Raw genomic sequence first — 19,036 nt, 5'->3', positions numbered from 1 at the left:
CAAGGCATTGCCTCCACCCCATATGTGCACTTTGGGTGACTTAAACCTCACCAACCCAGGACTCCACTGGGAAACTTTAGGGAAGTCTTCTGCTCTTCTCCTGAGCTTGCTGAGCCCAAAGACCTGAAGTCTTGCCCTCTAGACCCTTCCCTGCTTGTCCTGCCATCCTGCCCCATGGCCTGACTGCCTGTGCTGCTGGTAGGGGCTGTGGGCAAGAAAAAAGCGTGGGAACCTTGTGGACATCAAGGGTTAAACAAGCACATTGTCAAAGCCAGTGCTGTCGGCCTAAGGAGTGCCCAAGACTGTTTAAAGTTCAGGGGGGGGTTCAGTCGGCAGCTGAGGAATCCGTAGCTTGTGCCAGCGCCAGGGAAACCCTTTCCAAAACAAGACTCAAAACTATCCTTAACAGTCTTGTTTCAGACTCACAGCTCTGCTCCCACCACCTATTCCCACAGGGGGCATACACACACACTATGCATTTTTACCCTGTGATCCACTGCTCCTGCAGGTACCCCATGGCTCCTGCAGACATATCCTACTCCTGCTCCTGCTCCAGCCCCAGCTCCCACTCCATGCTCTTTGCCCTGCTTCAGCTTGGCCTGGGATCCTTCTCCAGGAAAATCAGTCCCACTATGAATGCACTGCAGGAGCAGGTGGGCACTTGTATCCTTCCCCCAGTCCCCTGCAGGAGCAGGTGGGCACTTGTATCCTTCCCCCAGTCCTAGGACAGACTAGAAACATGTCCTTCAAATGAACATGTGTGGGCTCCAAGTCCTCCTCAGCCAGCACCTTCTAAGTGCCACCAGTTTCAACCACCACAGGAGGAGACACATGTGCACCCACACCAGCAGCAGCAGCATCGCTCTCTCTTCCACAAGTTACAGAAATGTTTAAGAAGATGCACAGTATTGCAGGCTTTATGGGGACTTGGCACCAGAGGCTTCCAATGCCTTTCACAGGCTCTACCTGCTACGGTCATGGTTTGCTACAAAAACAAATGGCAAATGTTGACTTTCAATGCTGCTATTGTCTACTTGTAACTACACTTGCCACAGTGTAAAACCTCAGCATTAGGCACGGCTGGGATTACTTCCACAGCTTTGCCCAGTGACATGGAGAACATATTATGTACAGAAAAAAATGCTATTACCATATTTATGCTTTCATCATTTGACATAGACTTTAAAAAGGGGCAAAAGACAGACCAGAGTCTAGATTGAAGACATACCTGGCGCTTTCTCCACAAAGATGACTTTAGAGTCTTGCAGAAAGTTATGACCAGTCAGTACCATTTTTTTCCCTCCAATAACAGGAAAGCTGTCAGTACTTTGCTTCTCCACCAGAGGCAGTTCTTGGGCAGATCTCTGAGCTGGAGAGTTATATAGAAGATTAAAAAAAAAAAAAAAAAGGTAACCACATACACAAAAAAGTAAATACTGCACTAGTAAGTAACTTAACGCTTGCCCTCATAAGATAAGCTGAGTTTGATACAGAAACAAAGAAAGGTCAGAAGGTTTACAGGAAACGTGTTTTGTTTTTAAGTGCCCTGACTGTAAACAATAGGGTTAAACAGCAGTACAGATTCAAAAGGCTCATAAAGAACAAATGTTTTAAAACTCAATTCGATCTGTACTATATTAAAAATTATACTTTTATTGAAATTCATTTATTTTAAACAATTTTCTTTTATGCTGTGTGTTTACAAGGCACACATGACAAGGTAACCATGCATGTTCAAAATTTGTTTCAGTCACTATACCGTTTCTGTCACTATACATTGTATTGTCAATTCTGCAAACTGTCCTGCAGCAGCAGCAGCCATGGACCTTGTGATCCAGCACTTTAGTGAACATATTTCCAAAAGAATCTGAGTGCCAAAGCACACAAGGTTCCATGCAAACAGAATCTGGTATTCTTGTGGCACATTTTATGCCCCCTCAAGTGGGACATGAAGAAAGCGCTGCTTCAAGGGATGATGCAATACTTTATCCAGATTATACGGTTTCTCCCTGAGTTACATGCACTAAGAAATGTATGAAGTTTTTAGCACCAGTTTATTCCACATTCTGCACTGGAAATAACACTATCACTTATTTTTTCTCCTGTTTTCCCCTTTTTTCAGCAGCCATGTGCCATGCTTTTGCTCATTACACAACACTCAAAGCTACAGTTCCCTGACACAAATCCAACCGGCTTCATGTTCAGTGGTTCCCTGAGCTTGGCACCTTTGCACAGACCAGTTCAGGATCAATTTAAATTGTGCCTTATCCTGCTATATAGCAACTGAAAAGCTCTCTAAACTTCAACAGCAGCAGGATGAAACCATGACTCCTCACATTTTTTGCTTTGCCCTCCAGCATGAATGGAGTTAGGGATGATTAGGTCTTCTTCTCCATCCCCTCTGCCAGAGCTCACCCCACACATACCCACCAGATGTTAAGTTTACCCCCTACTCTGTCAGCATCAGAAAGATTCCCTTTGTGGAATTCAACAGAACCTTAAAAATTGTTTTGGTCCATCCAGCCAACCAAATTAGCATTGGGAGTTAGACAGAAATTCAGCTTCCACCACTTATCCTGAAATGTTAAAGCTACACAAACAAACAGGTTTTGTTTTGTGTGGGGGTGGCTGATGAGGCTTACAGTGCAAGAATGATATAGGTGTCTTTGGAGGGTGTCTCAGTGTATCTGATAAAATGCAGTCTGTTCAATCAAAGAGACCCCAGTGCAGAAACCTGGTTTCTGGAGGTTTTCTGAAGCCCCAGGCAGCTTGTGCCAGTGTGTCAGTTCTAGTGTACTGGTAGCGCCCCATCAAAGGGGTTGGGGTTTTGTTTGCTGGTTTTTACTGTATGATGGGGAGACAGACAGTGAAAAGGGCAGGAGAGATGTTTTCCAGAACTTCTATAGCAGTTACCTTTAGGATAAGGAGTCACCAAAATAAAAGACCCTGTCACTCCCAGGTCTACTATTAGTTTAACTGCTCTCTATTTTTGCTTCAAGTGTGTGTTTTTCTACAGCAATCAATGCAAGACAAGGGTATTCTGTTCTCAATGTAAACCATGAACTTTTGGAAAGCAGTTTAAAGTTCACTGACTAGACAGATAATACAAAACCAATGCAGAGTATGTTGGTGGATAAAGACTTCCTATGGGGTGGAAGTGTTCAAAACTGTTCAAAACGCGTGTGGATGTGGCACTTGGGGACACGGTTTAGTGGTGGATGTGGCAGTACCGGGTTAACAGTCAGACTTGATAATCTTAGAGGTCTTTTTCAATCTTATTGATTAAATGATTTTATGATAACACCCAGCAAAAGGAGGATGTTTGTTGCTACTTACAGCACTCAATGGGGTTGGAGGCTACTTGCAAAGAGAGGGTCCTGCCATTGGCCTGTGGGATATGAACCCTGAAGACGAGCCGCACACGTGTGTTCTTCCGACCGATGTCCGTCTCTCCCTTGCGCAGCTCGATGTCAGAGTTTCGGAGCTTTAATATCCCAGCACAGTCGATGCTATCCAAAAGGAAACACAGAGAGATTCAATGAATTTCAAGCAGACTTCAGGAAGGCATGAGTGTGCAACATCTTCCCTCTCTCCTGTATGCTCTTCTTAAAAAACTGAGTCAGACACAGCCCAATGACCAGGCTGAACACAGCACTTTGTTTAGCCTAGTAGTTGCATTCACAAGCAGCTAAGTTGGGGCTACCTGCAGCAACAGGTAGTAGGTGCAATTTAGCACACAACTTTAGGATGTTACCTCAGTTCTCAGAGGAAAAAAATCTAACAGACTCTTCCTCCTCAGCACATCCTGTCAGGATGGGGCTTAAGGATTACCAAAAACCCAAAGAAACAGCAAAACTAGAAAAGTCAATGGAATGAGATGATGGTGCAGACAGTGTTACTAATGCAGAACGCAGGGTTACTTACAATTGCACTTGTTACAACTAATTTGGAGAAAAATCTGACATGATTTTTAATCTAGGGCAAAGTCCTGAAAATGCTTATTAATGAGCACAGCTGTCCCTGAGGTCAACTCCACTGTCAATGTGTTTGTATTTGAACGAGTTGGAAATACTCCCAAGCTGAGCACTGAGCTGAAGCTCTGCATGAAAAACACTAAACTCAGAGTCCTCCCTCCACATTAGGGAAAAACGTGCTTTTCATCAGATACAACTATTACTATTTCTGACCTCTCTCTCATTTTTTTTTTTAACTTTGGTTTCCTCCTGGATGAGCTTACAAGTAAGGATTTTTGTCAAAGAAAATTTCAACAGAAGAAGTTCCCAGAACAAAAGACATATAAACATATGCACTCAAAAACCCACTGCAAAAATACCTCTGCCTTGGCCACGACTACAAAGCCTACATGGCAATTTCTTCTGGGTACTGGTCTCTGGCATGCACTTTATTACACTGAATATGCATAGTTTAATTTTATTTTGCATTCAAAGAGTTTAATTCCCCCTCCAGACCTTTGAAGCTCTGTTCTGAAGCAAACTGCAAACAAGCACTATGGCAGCACAGTTTTGATCTGCATTTTTTCTGAAGTATGGATTTCAGAATTAAAAAAATGCCCTTGCTGATATGATCAAAGAAACTAATGAAAGTGTTAAAGCTCCTCAACAATGCATATTAGCAGGTGAAGCCATAAGAATTATGAAATATTTGTACCCATGTCAAAATTCTATGCAAAGATCCTTAAGCTATGGAAGAAACAGTGCATTTCTCAATATTGTCTCTCCTATAGCAACACTTGTAAAATAAATACAGTACTTAATGAGATTCAATTCAGAGCCAATAAAGCTCAGAGGAGAAAAAGCATTTAAATTCAGGTTTTTAAATCATGGATATTAAAATCTGAAGTCAGTAGGAACAGCTAAGTGTGCAAAAACTTAAATGTGCAGATGAGCTTCGGTGTTTCCCGAAATCAAGGCCTGAACACACAAACTATGTCTGAGAAAAGTCCTTGGCTGCAAATTTCAATTCATTGTTAGTGCTACACGAGGTTTTAGACTACTGACGTGTAAGGCTTACATATACCAAAGCATTGTTCGTGGTTCTTGAGAGAGCTCTACTACAATCTGGCACGCATGCCACAAAAATATTCAGCTTGGCTCCTGAACTGTGTAACTATCTTTATTTTAGGGTGAAAGATGATTGAAATGGCAATAATGTTCCTAGATGGCCAAAAATGTGATTCAAACTGGATAAATAAAGGGCCAAGTAAATATTGTTTGGGTACAAATTGGTGAAATTTCATTAACCTCACTGTAGCTGTGTCAGCTTACGATGACAGCAAATGGGGCCAATAATTTTGCAGGCTTGTCATGACTTTTAACACAATGCACTGAGAGAGGTCCTTGGGTTTTGAGTGATCACTCTAAGCCCAGCTGGCAATGCAGCTAAACATATTCTGGCTGTTCTATTTACGTGAGGCACTCCGAGGCATGTTGTACATGACTCTGCAAACCAGCTTCTAATAACCACTATGTGCAGAAGGACTTCAGGTGTCTGATACCATTTTCCACTTCATTAAGGCATAGAAAACTCTATGAATAACAAGGAGTGAAATTGTGATTTTCCTGTGGCATTTGGTTTGGTGGGGCTCAGGACTGCTTTTTGTCTACCTTCTACTTGTCTTTCTGCCTCCCTATAGATGCACACAAAAGTGCATACATCTCTATATAAATATGAATACATTTATACTTACACACACATTGAGAGTCGTACTTGCATGCAAGCACACAGAAATTCCTCCCAAGGCAGACACCTCAGATAAGGGTTAGGATCATATGAAGGAGGGGTGAGATAACTCAGACAAGGGCTAGGATGATTTGAAGGAGGGGGACAAAGAGGACAGGATTAAATAATATGGAGTGTCTCATGTATGTCACATACACAGAGGGATATTTCAACCTTTATATACAATCCTATAATGATATTTACCCATGTGTAATGGACTTACACAGCATTTAATTATCACTCCTACTAACTCAGAAATCCGCACCTGCTTTTTTGCATAGGACTAAACTTATCCCAGTTTAATGACTCCCATCAGTAAATTGCATCACCTTTGAGTAAAGGTTCTCAGAGGTAACTTTTCTTAGTTCTAGAAGACTTACTTCTAAACAAATGCTATAAAAATGCTGAGTTTTATTATGTGAGAAATGAGTGGTTTTATTTGTCTCAAAAAAACCAAGAAGATACTTGGAAATGCTCTCTAAGAGTTTCCTTTGACATCTAAAGATAAATTTTAATAGGCTCTGTTCCTTGTACTGGTGCGTATAGGAGTAAGAGGTGTCATATTTAGAAACTAAATGCAGGAGCTGAGGTAGGAGATATTTACAGCTTGGTAACTGAGATACTTAATTTAAATGGCAAATAAGTACATTGGCTGAAACTCTAGAATGAAAGCAATCAGTTGTCAGAAATATTTGTGAAGTTCATTTTGCTGTTAAGCCGATTAGGGGCAATTTGTCCCAGCTAAGTTGTGAAAACCTTCTATTACAGAGAGACTTAGGAAAAAAAAAAGATACAAAAGGAAAATCGTGTACAAAAAAAAAAAAGAAACAAAACCAAAAGAAAGTAAGTGAGGTGACCAAGACCAAGAGGAAACTGCTAGATGTCAGATATATTGCCTGACTCTTACATTGCTCTCATGTTGTTCTCTGGAAGAAGTGGAATTTCCAGGACTTTGGTGTTGGAAAGTATTGTTTCGTGGCTGGTGGTGGAAACGGTCTTCCCGGTGATTCGGTGAACCTGGTAAAAAGCATGGGGTCGCAGCAGGCGGTCGTCTGCAGTCCCAATGAACAGCTGTAGCGTGAGCGGCTCGCTTTCTAAGTAACCATGTAGCTGGCAAGAGAACAGAAAACGCCCACTGAGCACCATGCACATAAACTGCTAGGAATCAATTAAATTTTTATAAGCGAGAGAGCCTAATTCAAGGAGAGGACTTGTGACAGGTGCGATGTGTTAAGTTCCCCCCTTCCATTTTTCCTGCAATGTAATATTAGTACAATAAAAAGGTGCACGTAGAAAATGTCTCATTATCCTAAAGGACCAGAGGCAGTTTAGATGGGCTGTGCTTTTGAGCGCTCCTGCTACATGCACAGAAAACTTTGCATAAATTCTGCCGCAGTGTTCGACAAAAAACCACAATGATGATCCCTCCCAGTACTGAGAGAGGCAAAACTGATGGAGTTTGCAAGTGGAAAGGACACAGCTCATCCATCCCCATGCTTCCTGGGTCATCCCTCATGCAGCAGCAGGCTGCTGCTTGTGACTTGTCCCCTCATTAACCGATTTTTATGCTGGTAAATACCTCCCGGGACAGCATAGAGACAGATCATGTATACACAACCAGCAGCTCACCATGTGTGTCAAATTCTTGTTATAATCGCACAAAAATCTCATTGAAGCTATTGGGCCTGACCATATTACAGTGACTGCTCTGATGACAACGAGTTATTTCTGCCACAGGCTGGGGAGGGAACAGGAGCAGAGCCTGACCTCATCCCCACCATCTCCTGCAGAAGCTACTCTGGGTTCCCACTGCTGTGGAGTCCCCAGACAGTCCTGCTTAAAGCTGCCACCTCACACTGGAAAATGAGTCTCACAAAACAGTTATCTTGCAGTTGATACCTGTGAAGCCTTGTCCCAGGGGAAGAGAGGACACAGCAACTTTAGGAAAGAGAAGCATGGGCAAGGTGGGCTGTCCGAGGAGATGCCCCATCCCACAGCAAACCTGCTCACTTTGTTGTAGGTTTAGTTTCCCCACTGAATGGTTCAGGTGGGTTTGGGCACGAGTTATTCACCAACACTGCACCATCACTGAATCTGATAGATCAAAATTCATTATAATTTGGTGAGGAGCAACACTTTTGTTTTATGGTGCATGCAAGTTCGAAGCTAAATAAATCTAAAATCAAACAGTGAAACTCGTGTCAAATCCCATAGGTAACTTCTGTATTGTATTTTGCTGGCTTTCACTCTACTTAAATCTTAAAAAGTAATTTCTGGCTATCTCTCCAGTGTATTTTACCATTTGACATCAGGAGTGCTATCAAAAACAAAGATCTTGAGTCACTTTTACTCCTTGAGCACTGCAAAATTCTGGTGGGTGCTAACATAGGCACAAAGCCTCCCCTCCATTATCAAACATGCTGAATGGAAACAGGAATGCACAGTGGCAATGTTTCAGGTACCACGATGACCAACACATGAGCAAGGAAGGATGCTGTGCTTAGACACATCTTCCATCACTAATTGGGCATACTGCAGATTTTTCAATGCTCACTTTGGTCAGAAGAGCCAAGAGGAAGCATTTCAATTTGTGTGGCAATTTTTATACCCTTACCTAAAGCACATGGATGTGGAAGGATGTAGGGTCAGGAGGAGAACAAGGCTCATTTCCAGCACTACAGTATTTTATCAGCTCTGCATTCCTGAGACACAACATGAAGGCAGCTCAGAGACAGGGAGTTGTGATGTGATATGATATGATATGATATGATATATGAGGGGGTTCCATACCAGTATTGTCACATTGAAAACACACCAGTGGCAGTTTGAAAATCTGCAGTATTAGCAAAGTGACGAAGAGAGAAAAGCACATTGCCTGCACATTGCTTTCAGCAGGGTGCCATGGGCTGCAAGCCTCAGTCCAGCCCCACTTGGAACACCCGCTTCCTACAACCCTGGACACCAACATTAGCACTACACTGCAAAAAGAGGACTTTCTGACTTTATACCCCAGAGACAGACACGCAGCCTGAGCTGCCGGTAGGTGATCACAGGTGTGCTCCTGGTACAGCCAGTGGCCATGGGGAAGCCACTGTCCTACATATCACCACCCTGCCGCCTCGCATGGTAGCCCTGCCTGTTTAGTAATTCCATCAGTGTGCATAAGCTGGGCTGGCAGAGTGACCTGGATTTGTCCTGGGCTGATCTTACCCTGCCTCAGCATCTCCAGAGCCTTGGCAGCAAAGCTGAGGTAACGGAACAGACTCAAGGTATCATGGGGTATTTTTGGTCAAGAGCAGCATGCAATTTTTCAGGGGGAAAAGTAAGATAGTGTGACACGCCAGCCAAATAAATTTCTGTGCATTACTAGCGGTCACTTCTCCAACTCGTCATGGAGGGTGCTTTTTATGGGGAGTGTAAAATTAAAACAAACACATATTGAATTACAAGGCCACTTAAAACGTAAAAATAGACTAGCGAGTAACTCAAACCTCAGTTCAGCAAAAGCAAAGTTGCACACCAAGGTACCCCATATGTTTTACTGAATGCAGGCAAAGGGGACCAAAAACCTTGGTCTTGCATTGGGTTCTGCTATTTCAGGCTTTATCTTGAAATCTGAACTCAGCTGATGCCATATCTTGTAACCTATTGCTGAGTCTCAGCTTGTGCTTTTCCCACAGGTTTCCTACCAGGAGGCAATCAAACACCCACAGTCCTCAGCTTTGCACACCTGCCCTCCCCCGAGAAGTGTTCACATGCCGGAGAATAAATAATAAGATCTCAGATGCATGTTTTGCACTGTTTGTTAAGGTTTGTGATCTTCAAACTGAATTTATGTTTACTTTTTTCAAAGGTCCTGTCCTAGAGCCATTCTGTGCTTTGCTTAGGATCCATCACCCATAGTTACTTACTCTCTGACTTTGCAAGTGCCAGAAACATTCAGAAAGACTAATGTAATGACTATATGCTTGATTTTGCTGCCTTCAAAACAGGCAAAACTCACACTCATGTCACAAGTTTTATGTCGTCTTCTGTGGCAGGAGGCATCTGATCTCAAATTTGTATTTCCATTTGAGCTTTACCCATTGTATCATATTATTTACTTTTATATTATGTCACATAATGGTGTATGCCAACAAAAGCAATAAAAGAAAGCAATGCAAGGATTAACACTTAAAGGAGCACATACTGTGAACGACTTATTTTAGATTACGCACCCAGCACACGATTTCTGTGACAGACAACGTTGCACTTTGGGAATTTTCAGAACGTTGAAGATGTCTGGAGAATGGGCAAGATCCTGCTTACTCTCAGCTGGGCACATCGAGAATATTGTACAGTTCCCTCAAAACATCGAAGAGCAATATTATTGTCACGTCATTCAACAAAATGTCAAGAGGAGTGGTGCCAGTAGAGGCAGAGCTGCAGTACTCCAGGCTGTTAGATTTGCTAGCACATAGAGGGAATATCAAACAAGATTAGTGTAAAATGGGACGAGGGAAAAGGGTGACTGAGCATTTTTTCTACGTGAGGAAAGATCTCGCATGTTCACGTCCATGCATATTTTCCACACATGCTCTGGGATACTGTACTTGGTGGTATAGCGATTCAGTTTCCTGGCGCGCAACATGGGATGCGTGCGTCAGACACCCTATTTTTATCTTTTTCTCTGTGTAACACAGTCCAAAGCTCTTAATAACTCAGCGGCTGAGTATGGGTGACAAAGGTGCTCTCGGCTATGGCATTCGTAATAAAGGATGTGTCTTTCCTACCAAGCATGCTTTGCTTGGTAATACATAGATCCAAGTGGAAAGATCTGTACTTTCCCCTGCTACAGAAGTGTAAAAGGAATTACTTGCAAAATAGGATCAGGAGCACAATGTTTTTGAATGAGTTTCCCTTCTGAAATAAAGGCTGTGATACAGTAGACACCTGATTCGGTACAAAGGAAAGATGCAGGAAAAAACTTAAGTATGCAGATAAGAGCTCTGTGGTCAGTTTGTTTGGTTTTGAAACTAAAGTAGGTCATATTGTTTTGTTCTGACCAACCACTGATTTCTCTGTTCTTTTCCTTTTTGAGCAATACTCTTAAAAATATTTCAACTGGTCTTAAATGATATTTGCATTTTTATTGTCTGAAGCTGCTAAGATCAAAATCAGACTTAATTGTAGGCATATTATATACTCCTCTAATTCTATCAGAAGCGATGCAGTCACTGGTAATTAACACCAGAACAGGACCGATTGCAGTTAAGCTTATCGTCACCTTACATCATCTTACACAAGAGCGAGGGAAAGGCTGGGCGACTGTGCCACCGCATCAAGCTTTCCCTGGGATTCCTACACCTCTCTGTCATCGCTTTCCCAACGCCATCTCCCACCAACACGTCTTGATTCTCACCAGTAGATTGCTGCTCATCTCGGCACAGGGTGCCAAAGCAAACCCCAGCCTTTCCCTGAGGAGATGCATTACGCACCAAGCACTGGGGCTGGATGTTTCTGTGTGTTCAGTGCTACAGCACTGAACACCAGGCATCTTCCTCTGGTGGTCAGTAAAGTGTGAAGGAAACGGGGCTGTCACCCCTCACAGCCATCAGCTGACTACAAGGTACTACCCAATTCAGTCCTACAGCAATGACAACCTCACGTTTATCACAGACATGAGCACACCCAGCCTGCCTGGATTCCAAATGTGTCTGGTGCATATCTATTAAAGTTGGCAGTCGGAATTAGACAGACTTGAAAAACGATGAGCAGAAGGAGGTGAGGTGTTTCACCTCAACACAAGGACTAGGAAAAAAAAGCAAAACCTCCCCAAACCTTGCTATAGTTACCAAATTTTGAGGCATTTTTGCAAATGTCACATCCAATAACTCAAATGTTATTTTGGCTTCAGTGGTTATTCTACAGTCTGTGAGAAAAATTTCTATTATTTAAGCCATAGCATTTATTTTAAGAAACGCAGCTGAAATATTCTGCATGCTCCCTTCCAAGTGTTTTATGCTTTTGGCATGCCGAAGCATCTGTTGAAATGCTCAGAAAGCTACCTGTCATAACAAGGAGCCCTCTGTGCCCAGAGAGGCTCCTGGACGCCTCCGAAAGAATGGTCCTGTTCTCACAGGACACACCAGCCAGGTACACCATCTGCACCACCCATGACATCAGTCAGGAAAAAATGGAACTACACTATGTAATAGCCTTTAAGCGTACTTCCTGCAAAAACGCTAAAGTGGTGCATTCCTCCAGATATGGACTCTGCAAATATGTTAAATAATCATTAGGGAATAATTTAGGGCTTAGCCTTGCCCCAACTCATTAGGGCAGAGCTCCTGCTAATAACAAAGCCAGGGTATGACCAGGGACTTGGTATTCCCCCTCAAAACTAATCAGCAGCTTGTGCTTGAGACTCTTGAGGCTATGAGGGGTTTGCATCCTTAATGATAAAGATGTGTCAAAAACCCCCATAGGTAACTTCTGTATCAGCAATACCTCTAGAAATGTGTGTGCCTGTTCTTTGTATGTTTGGTATATAATAAAGACAACAAGTAAATACAACCATTTTTGCCTCTAAAAATATTAAGAACAATATCTACATTTTCTTACCTGACCATGTAACTGATGGCAATGCTGTTTGCAGCAGGTACTGCAGTGTTTATGCTCAGCAATGCCTTACACATCTGTCTGTTCCATTTGCACTTCCAGAACATGTTCAAGGAATACCTGAGTCAGTCTGGAGAGAATCATCAGTGAGACTAACTACCGAGTCTGGGGAAAGAGGGCTTCTTTCCCTTTTTTTCCCATCAGTGTGTTGAAATGTAATTCCAATGTTTTCTAAAAAAGCTCAAAAAGAATAAAATCTCTAAAATAGTGACATTTTTAATGTAATTGCTGCTTGTCTCTTAAAGCTAGAGCTTAGGGAGCTACACAACAGACAGCTTTATTGCTAACTTTCTCAAACAGCAGGTTTGGTTTTTTTTCTGTTACAGTAACTGCACATGATTAATGAGAAAATGAAACAAATGGTCATGTTTTAAAAGTGTATCTAATATATAGCCCCAATAAAAGACCATCAATGAGTGCTCAATATCCTGATTTTTTAAAATCAAATTGAAGATCAAGCTGTCTGAACTACAAAGAAAGTGTACAAACATTTTGGGTATTGATTTCAGCTGTGAGCATCAAGCATGCATAAAAATTGGGTCATCAATCTGATTTTCAAGAAAAAGAATTCAGTTATAGCTCCCAAGTAGAAGCACTCAAAGACGTAAGCCACTGCATCATGGGTTTAAAGAGCAAGAGGGAAAAGTTGATCTTGCAGGCAATGACTGTCATGTGAAGCGCAGGCAAAGAGGGTGAGGTCAGGAGACCCGGGCATCTATTCTCGTGTACACTGCAGATTCTGCCTGACCTTTGCCTGGGCAACCCCTGGACTGCCCTGCCACCATGCCCCTGGGCTGAAAATGCCCAGGGACCTGCTGTTGAAGGCTCAAGGCACCAGCAACCTATGCCTCTGGGGTTGCTGGTCAGGAAAAAAGTCAGGAAAAGACTGCCCTCCTCATTGCAAAATTCCCTCCATGTATTCCGATATATTTTCGACCTGAATTCCCCTGCTAGGGGAGGCCTGAGGGAAAAACACACCTCAGGTGTCTTGAGGCAGGGGGCTGCAGAGGGTATCCTCTCAATCTCCTCTCCAAAACCCAAGGGCTGAACACCAGGTGCCATGGGAGATGGTTTATGGAATCTGCTCAAACTCCCCTCAACTCCTCTGCTTAAGAAGGAAGCTGGGCAGTCCTCCTGCAGATCTAGGGGTGCTCCACATGCTGCAGGGCAGCGGCAGGGCACCAGCAGGCAGCTCCACGCTCTGCTACAGAGCAAGGTCGAGGCAGGGACTGGCAGCCTCCAGTGTGGAGATGGAGGACCCCATAGGGCAATGAGTAAGCAAACCTGGCAGTGGCAATTCAATCAGACAGGCAGCATCCACAGAGCACTGATGAACCACTGAAATGCATGTCTTGGTTTGGAGTGTTGCAGCATCCCTGTCTCTTTCCAGCTGTTTCTCTCCAACTTCAACCTCACACACTCCAGGAGTACATGTTTCAGTCAGTGCCATACCACCCATGTGCTCCTTGTGCTTTTTAGATCTCTGGCCCAGAAGCACGCAGGCTGCTGTGTACCGTAGGACTGAGAGAGGCAAATCATGCTGACCAGGGTGACCATGAACCTCCTCCCTTTGCCAGCAACCAGGCAAGCAATACGGGGTGATGGTTTTTGGATGAGGTGCAAAGCTCAGTTCTAGACTCCTTGTCAGTGTGTATTCAAAACGGAGGTGCTAAACTTAGGCAGCTTGGATGCTCCTGAGAGAGCACAAGCCAAAAAAAGAGGAACATCTTATTCAAAACAGCAGAACAGACAGACTTCAGAATAAAAAAAAAAAACAGTAAAACAAAACAAACCCCCAAATACCAACCAAACAGAAAAGAAAACACCTCCTTAGGAGCTGGGATGATTCTCTGGCTGTGATAGATTTTGTTGAACTTTATCTGACACAGTTAGGCAAAAAAAGTGAATAAATTACGCTCTGTGTGACTAAACAGGGTACTACTCCTTAGTCCTTCCCTTCCTTCAAATAAAACTGTGACAGGAATTCCTACAGTTTTTTGTGCTACTTTCAGGATTTATTTTTTCTTTCTAAAACTGATTTTCCTTGGATTCACTCAAACCCTGTTTTAAGAGCCAAATGTAGTCAGAGCTGGTCCACAAATAAAAATAAGATGGCTTGCTCCTGCAAGGCCAAGCCTGGGGCGAGGGTGAGGGCTGGATGGGAGAAAAGTGAATGGAAACAGCAGGAGTGTGTTTTATGTGGCACTTTCTAGTGCTGCCACTTGGACCTTAACTCAAGAGTGCAGCAAAAGAGCAGCTGTTCACATCATGATGAATAAAGATCTATATAAAACTTCCAGCTGCAAATACGCTAAGGAATTATTAATCTTAATGTAACAAAGACACTGTACACTCAGTCACTGGCTCACAAGTAATTTCAGTCTCTATCCAGGGAAAAACAGCCTTCGTGGCTGCTGGCTCTCAGCACAGCCATGAAATCTCCTTGTCTAAACAGCCATAAGACGCTGCTCCCTGTTTCTGGGAAGGATTTTCCTCCTCAAAAATATGCATACCTAGTAACCAGCCCAAGTCACACTCCTCCTAAAACTATTAGACTCACAAGAGGAATGCCCGTAAGAAAAGGAGTTACTAATAGAATGAATTTGTAGGTCCTGGGTACCTGATTGACCAGGACACCAGGAAATCATTAGTGCTTTCATGTATCTTCTACCACAAGACTGAAGAAATGTCCCTCCCCTAAACCTTGTTGCCTCATCACACTCCAAGGATTAAAATTCCGAGTCTCGGAATAGTGCCCTCCCTGAAACTACCCAACCCCTCACTTCACTTAGTTTCCGCTCAGACATTTGCCCTCAGCATCTGTAACAGCTTTCAGTTTGGACAGTCACATCCATGGCCGTGTATGAGTTAAAAAAAAGCACAAGAGCACTGTAAAAGGAATTTATTACATATGCTTAGGCAGATACCCCTGGCAAGCTTCTACTTGTGAACCCGCCTTTCGTCATGCCGCTGACGCATCACTCGCACCCAGCACGCTCCCGTTTGTGGGTGAGCACAGGCTGGCCTGGGATCCTCGGGCGTGTGTTGGGTGCCGTCAGCGCAAGTGGGATGGGCATGATGCCCTTCACCGGTGCCCATCCCAGCCATGGTGGAGTGCCACTGCCAACATCAGTGACTTCTCCAAGACTGAGACACACCCTCCCTCAATGCCACGTTTTAATTTGGTGGCTCATTAATGCTTCAGTAGCTGCATGACTTTGAATTCTCACCTTTGGAAATCTGAGGACAACGGGGTGCCCATCAGGGATTATCTGATTAAGGGTCAATGCTTCTGAGGTGCACATCAAGACGAATACTGGCTCACATGGGACAGGGGCAATACAGTTCCAGGCGAAAAGCCTTCAGGGTTCAGAGACACCAGTGAGACTAGAAATGGTTGCCTTTCCCCTAAATTTTAACTCCTATCCAAATGACATTTATTTAAACTGCTACTGAAGACAGAAAGCTGGGGCTATGTTTAAAGGCTTTATCTCTGTAAATATTTGGAGAGTTATAAATACTGAGCCATATTCATAATACGAATATTGCACTTACTGTTCTGTTGCCATGAAAATTACTATAAATACACTTCCAATTCTTAATTTCTCTGATCTGCCAAAAACTTGTTTAAAAAGACCAAAAAAAAAATCTTATGTGAGACATTTTGCTATTTAATTAGCCATCGGAGTCAAAGGTCACAGTACAGAGCAGGAATTGAAAACTCAGTGATGGAGGCAGACAAAGCACGTAGTGCACTAGCACGCTGTAAAGCTCTATGTCCCAAATGAGACTTATTATAATCAGACAGTCCATGAGTCAAGCCCTGACTGCTTTCTGTGTTTGGGGAAAGGAGATTGTCTGTGTGAAGGGAGATTGTCTGGAGCTTTGAAATAAACCTCCTCACTTCTTCTGTAAGTCACATGAATACCAATGGCTTCCAAATTTCACAGTACTTCTGTCCATTTTTGGTTGGGTTTCTTTTATGTAGGAATGAATTAAAAGAAGGAAACCATTTCAAGGTATTTTATAAAATGTCTTAGCGGATGAAGGAGCAGTGAGCTGGGCATAGACTGATTGGGTTCCCATCTTCAGCTCTGCCAGAGTTTTTGCTTTATGAGAGATACATCACTTGATTTGAGCATGTGGCAGTTTGAGCCAGAAAACAAATTCATAGCAACTTCTTACGTATTTTCAGACTGCTTTATATTTAATCAATTTGTGCTTCATCCTCCTTATAAAACAAAAGCCAGTAACCACAGTGCCATGTGGCTGGGTAACCCTTTCTTCATGAGGAAAATGCAGCAATTCCAGCCCTTGGTTTCCAATCCTTGCACAATTTACACTCGCATTCCTTGGGGAATACAGGAGATTAACACTCTTCGGAGTCAGAGAAGAGTGTTAGGGTTAGGGTTAGGGTTAGGGTTAGGGTTAGGGTTAGGGTTAGGGTTAGGGTTAGGGTTAGGGGTTAGGGTTAGGGTTAGGGTTAGGGTTAGGGTTAGGGTTAGGGTTAGGGTTAGGGTTAGGGTTAGGGGTTAGGGTTAGGGTTAGGGTTAGGGTTAGGGTTAGGGTTAGGGTTAGGGTTAGGGTTAGGGTTAGGGTTAGGGTTAGGGTTAGGGTTAGGGGTTAGGGTTAGGGTTAGGGTTAGGGGTTAGGGTTAGGGTTAGGGTTAGGGTTAGGGTTAGGGGTTAGGGTTAGGGTTAGGGTTAGGGTTAGGGTTAGGGTTAGGGTTAGGGGTTAGGGTTAGGGTTAGGGTTAGGGTTAGGGTTAGGGGTTAGGGTTAGGGTTAGGGTTAGGGTTAGGGTTAGGGTTAGGGTTAGGGTTAGGGTTAGGGTTAGGGTCTGCATGTGTATGTTCCTCAAGCCAGGTTCCGCTTCTGTTGTTTCATGTTGTGCATGTTGCTGTGACATGAACAAGATTTCCAAACATGCTATTTGTGACTCCTGTCTCAGAGCAGAAAGGGGCAGTGGCCTTTGTCAGGTGCCATTACACATTTCTGGTCCTACTCTCCTTCCCCAAGCCACCTTTGATCCACCTGATCCCACAGCTCCAATTATGCTGCAGTTTTATCTGAGAACATGCCTTCCATGGAAAGCATCTTAATGCAGCAATAAAAATAGGTCAGGTATATCTTGTAGCTCAGATTCAATGTTTTGACCTCCAGGACAGTCTGATTAAACTATGAAAAATCCAGAGAGACTGCAGATTCCACACCGTGAGTTGTTTGAGAGCAAGGGTGATGCTGTTAGTTGATGTCATTTTTTTTGACCAAAAAAAACCCCAAATGGATGGAACAGACCAGACTCTGACCAACAAGCATAACATGAACTGCTCTGCCACAAGGGCTACAATGAACTGAAAAGCCTGTGATCTCCAACAGCAAGTAAATAAAATAAGCATGAAAGACTCCTAGATAAACTTTCTCAACATACAGGGACTATTTTCAGTCAGTCATTCTAAATATTGTCACACTGAGTAACATTATTTACAACAGCTGTTGCACTAGAATTTCTGACTAGAATACTGAAAAGCTAATACCCCAACTCTGTTTAAAGCCAATAAGACAGCCAAATAAAATGTTGCAAATATTAACAGCAGAACTTGCCAATAAAAGCTTTATAGAGAAGTTTATCTGCTGCTGCAAATGGATGACACCTTGCTCCAGTCAGTGGATCAGGATGTCAGTGTATGACTGGGAATTGAGGCGGATGCTGAGGGTAACACTTTCTCCTTTGAAGGGAGGTATGATGAGGAGGTGATGGGGACCAGGACCTGTGTTTTTACACCCAAACCAAGACAGCGTCTCTATCAACCTGCTGACTTCAAACATGACGCTCTAGTACGGGTCAAGTTCCAAGCCAGAGATAGGAATGCCAAGCTCTTTAAAGATGCTGCTTGTCCCAATCATACTCAATCCTTATCTGGGTATGCACCCTAAGAAGTACATCTCAGTCTTGGTAAACTGGTAAGATCTTAAAGCCTGTTGAGCACAGTTGCAAATAATTATACAAAACATATTAAGTCAAAAGAAAAAGGGAAAAGCCAGATGATTCATGACACATAACTTTTAACACGTACAGGCTGGACAACAACAAGGTCTAGTCACCTTGGCTGTCGTCACAGCCAGTAAAATGAGACAGGCACTCTGAAGGTGTGACTTACCCAGGCTGCTTCAGATGTTCACATCAGAATAAAATTAATAGCTCTCTAAACTCTATACTGACAAGCCTCTTCCTGATTACAGAGAGAAACTAAGGCAATTAAATCAGGTGCAGACATCTAATAAACCCTAAAACATAGACTTGCCCCTGCCACCTGCCCAGACCACAGTTCAAACATGAGTGTCCCACAAACCCAGGGCAGTGCTGCAAGAGAGGCACACTGTGCTTCTCCCGAAGAGACACGGAGTAGAGCTCTTGTGAGAAGCCCCCTGCAGTGGCAGAGCCCACTGCAGACACAATGCTCTGCATTTCATGAGGTGTTTTGGTTTGGGCAGTCACCCAGAGATCATTGACTTGAATGGTGGTACTTTGCAGCTCTTTTCCCTCCCAGAAAGAAAGGTAAAGTCAGCTCCACTACAGCTTAAATTCTGTGCTTTGGCTTCTCCACCCTGACATTGGGGATGTGCTGTACTCTGGTC

The 19,036-nt window shown here is 43.3% G+C and overlaps 1 protein-coding gene across 4 annotated transcripts in view; it reads right to left on the bottom strand.

Annotated features, from left to right (window-relative positions):
- The window catches only part of NFATC1 (nuclear factor of activated T cells 1), a 111,286-nt gene that overhangs the window by 59,656 nt on the left and 32,594 nt on the right, over window positions 1-19,036 (bottom strand). For all 4 annotated transcript variants that reach the window (XM_032701594.1, XM_032701610.1, XM_032701618.1 and 1 more), the window contains exons 4-6: window positions 6,647-6,849; window positions 3,337-3,509; window positions 1,229-1,369 (exon numbers count right to left, since the gene is read on the bottom strand). In XM_032701594.1, the coding sequence (XP_032557485.1) occupies window positions 1,229-1,369; window positions 3,337-3,509; window positions 6,647-6,849 (517 nt within the window). The remainder of the gene's footprint in view (window positions 1-1,228; window positions 1,370-3,336; window positions 3,510-6,646; window positions 6,850-19,036) is intronic.

Source organism: Chiroxiphia lanceolata, chromosome 1, assembly GCF_009829145.1.
Source record: "Chiroxiphia lanceolata isolate bChiLan1 chromosome 1, bChiLan1.pri, whole genome shotgun sequence".
Classification (NCBI taxonomy): Eukaryota; Metazoa; Chordata; class Aves; order Passeriformes; family Pipridae; genus Chiroxiphia; species Chiroxiphia lanceolata.
The sequence above is the reverse complement of the archived record's forward strand: the minus strand, read 5'-3'. Positions and strand labels throughout refer to the sequence as shown.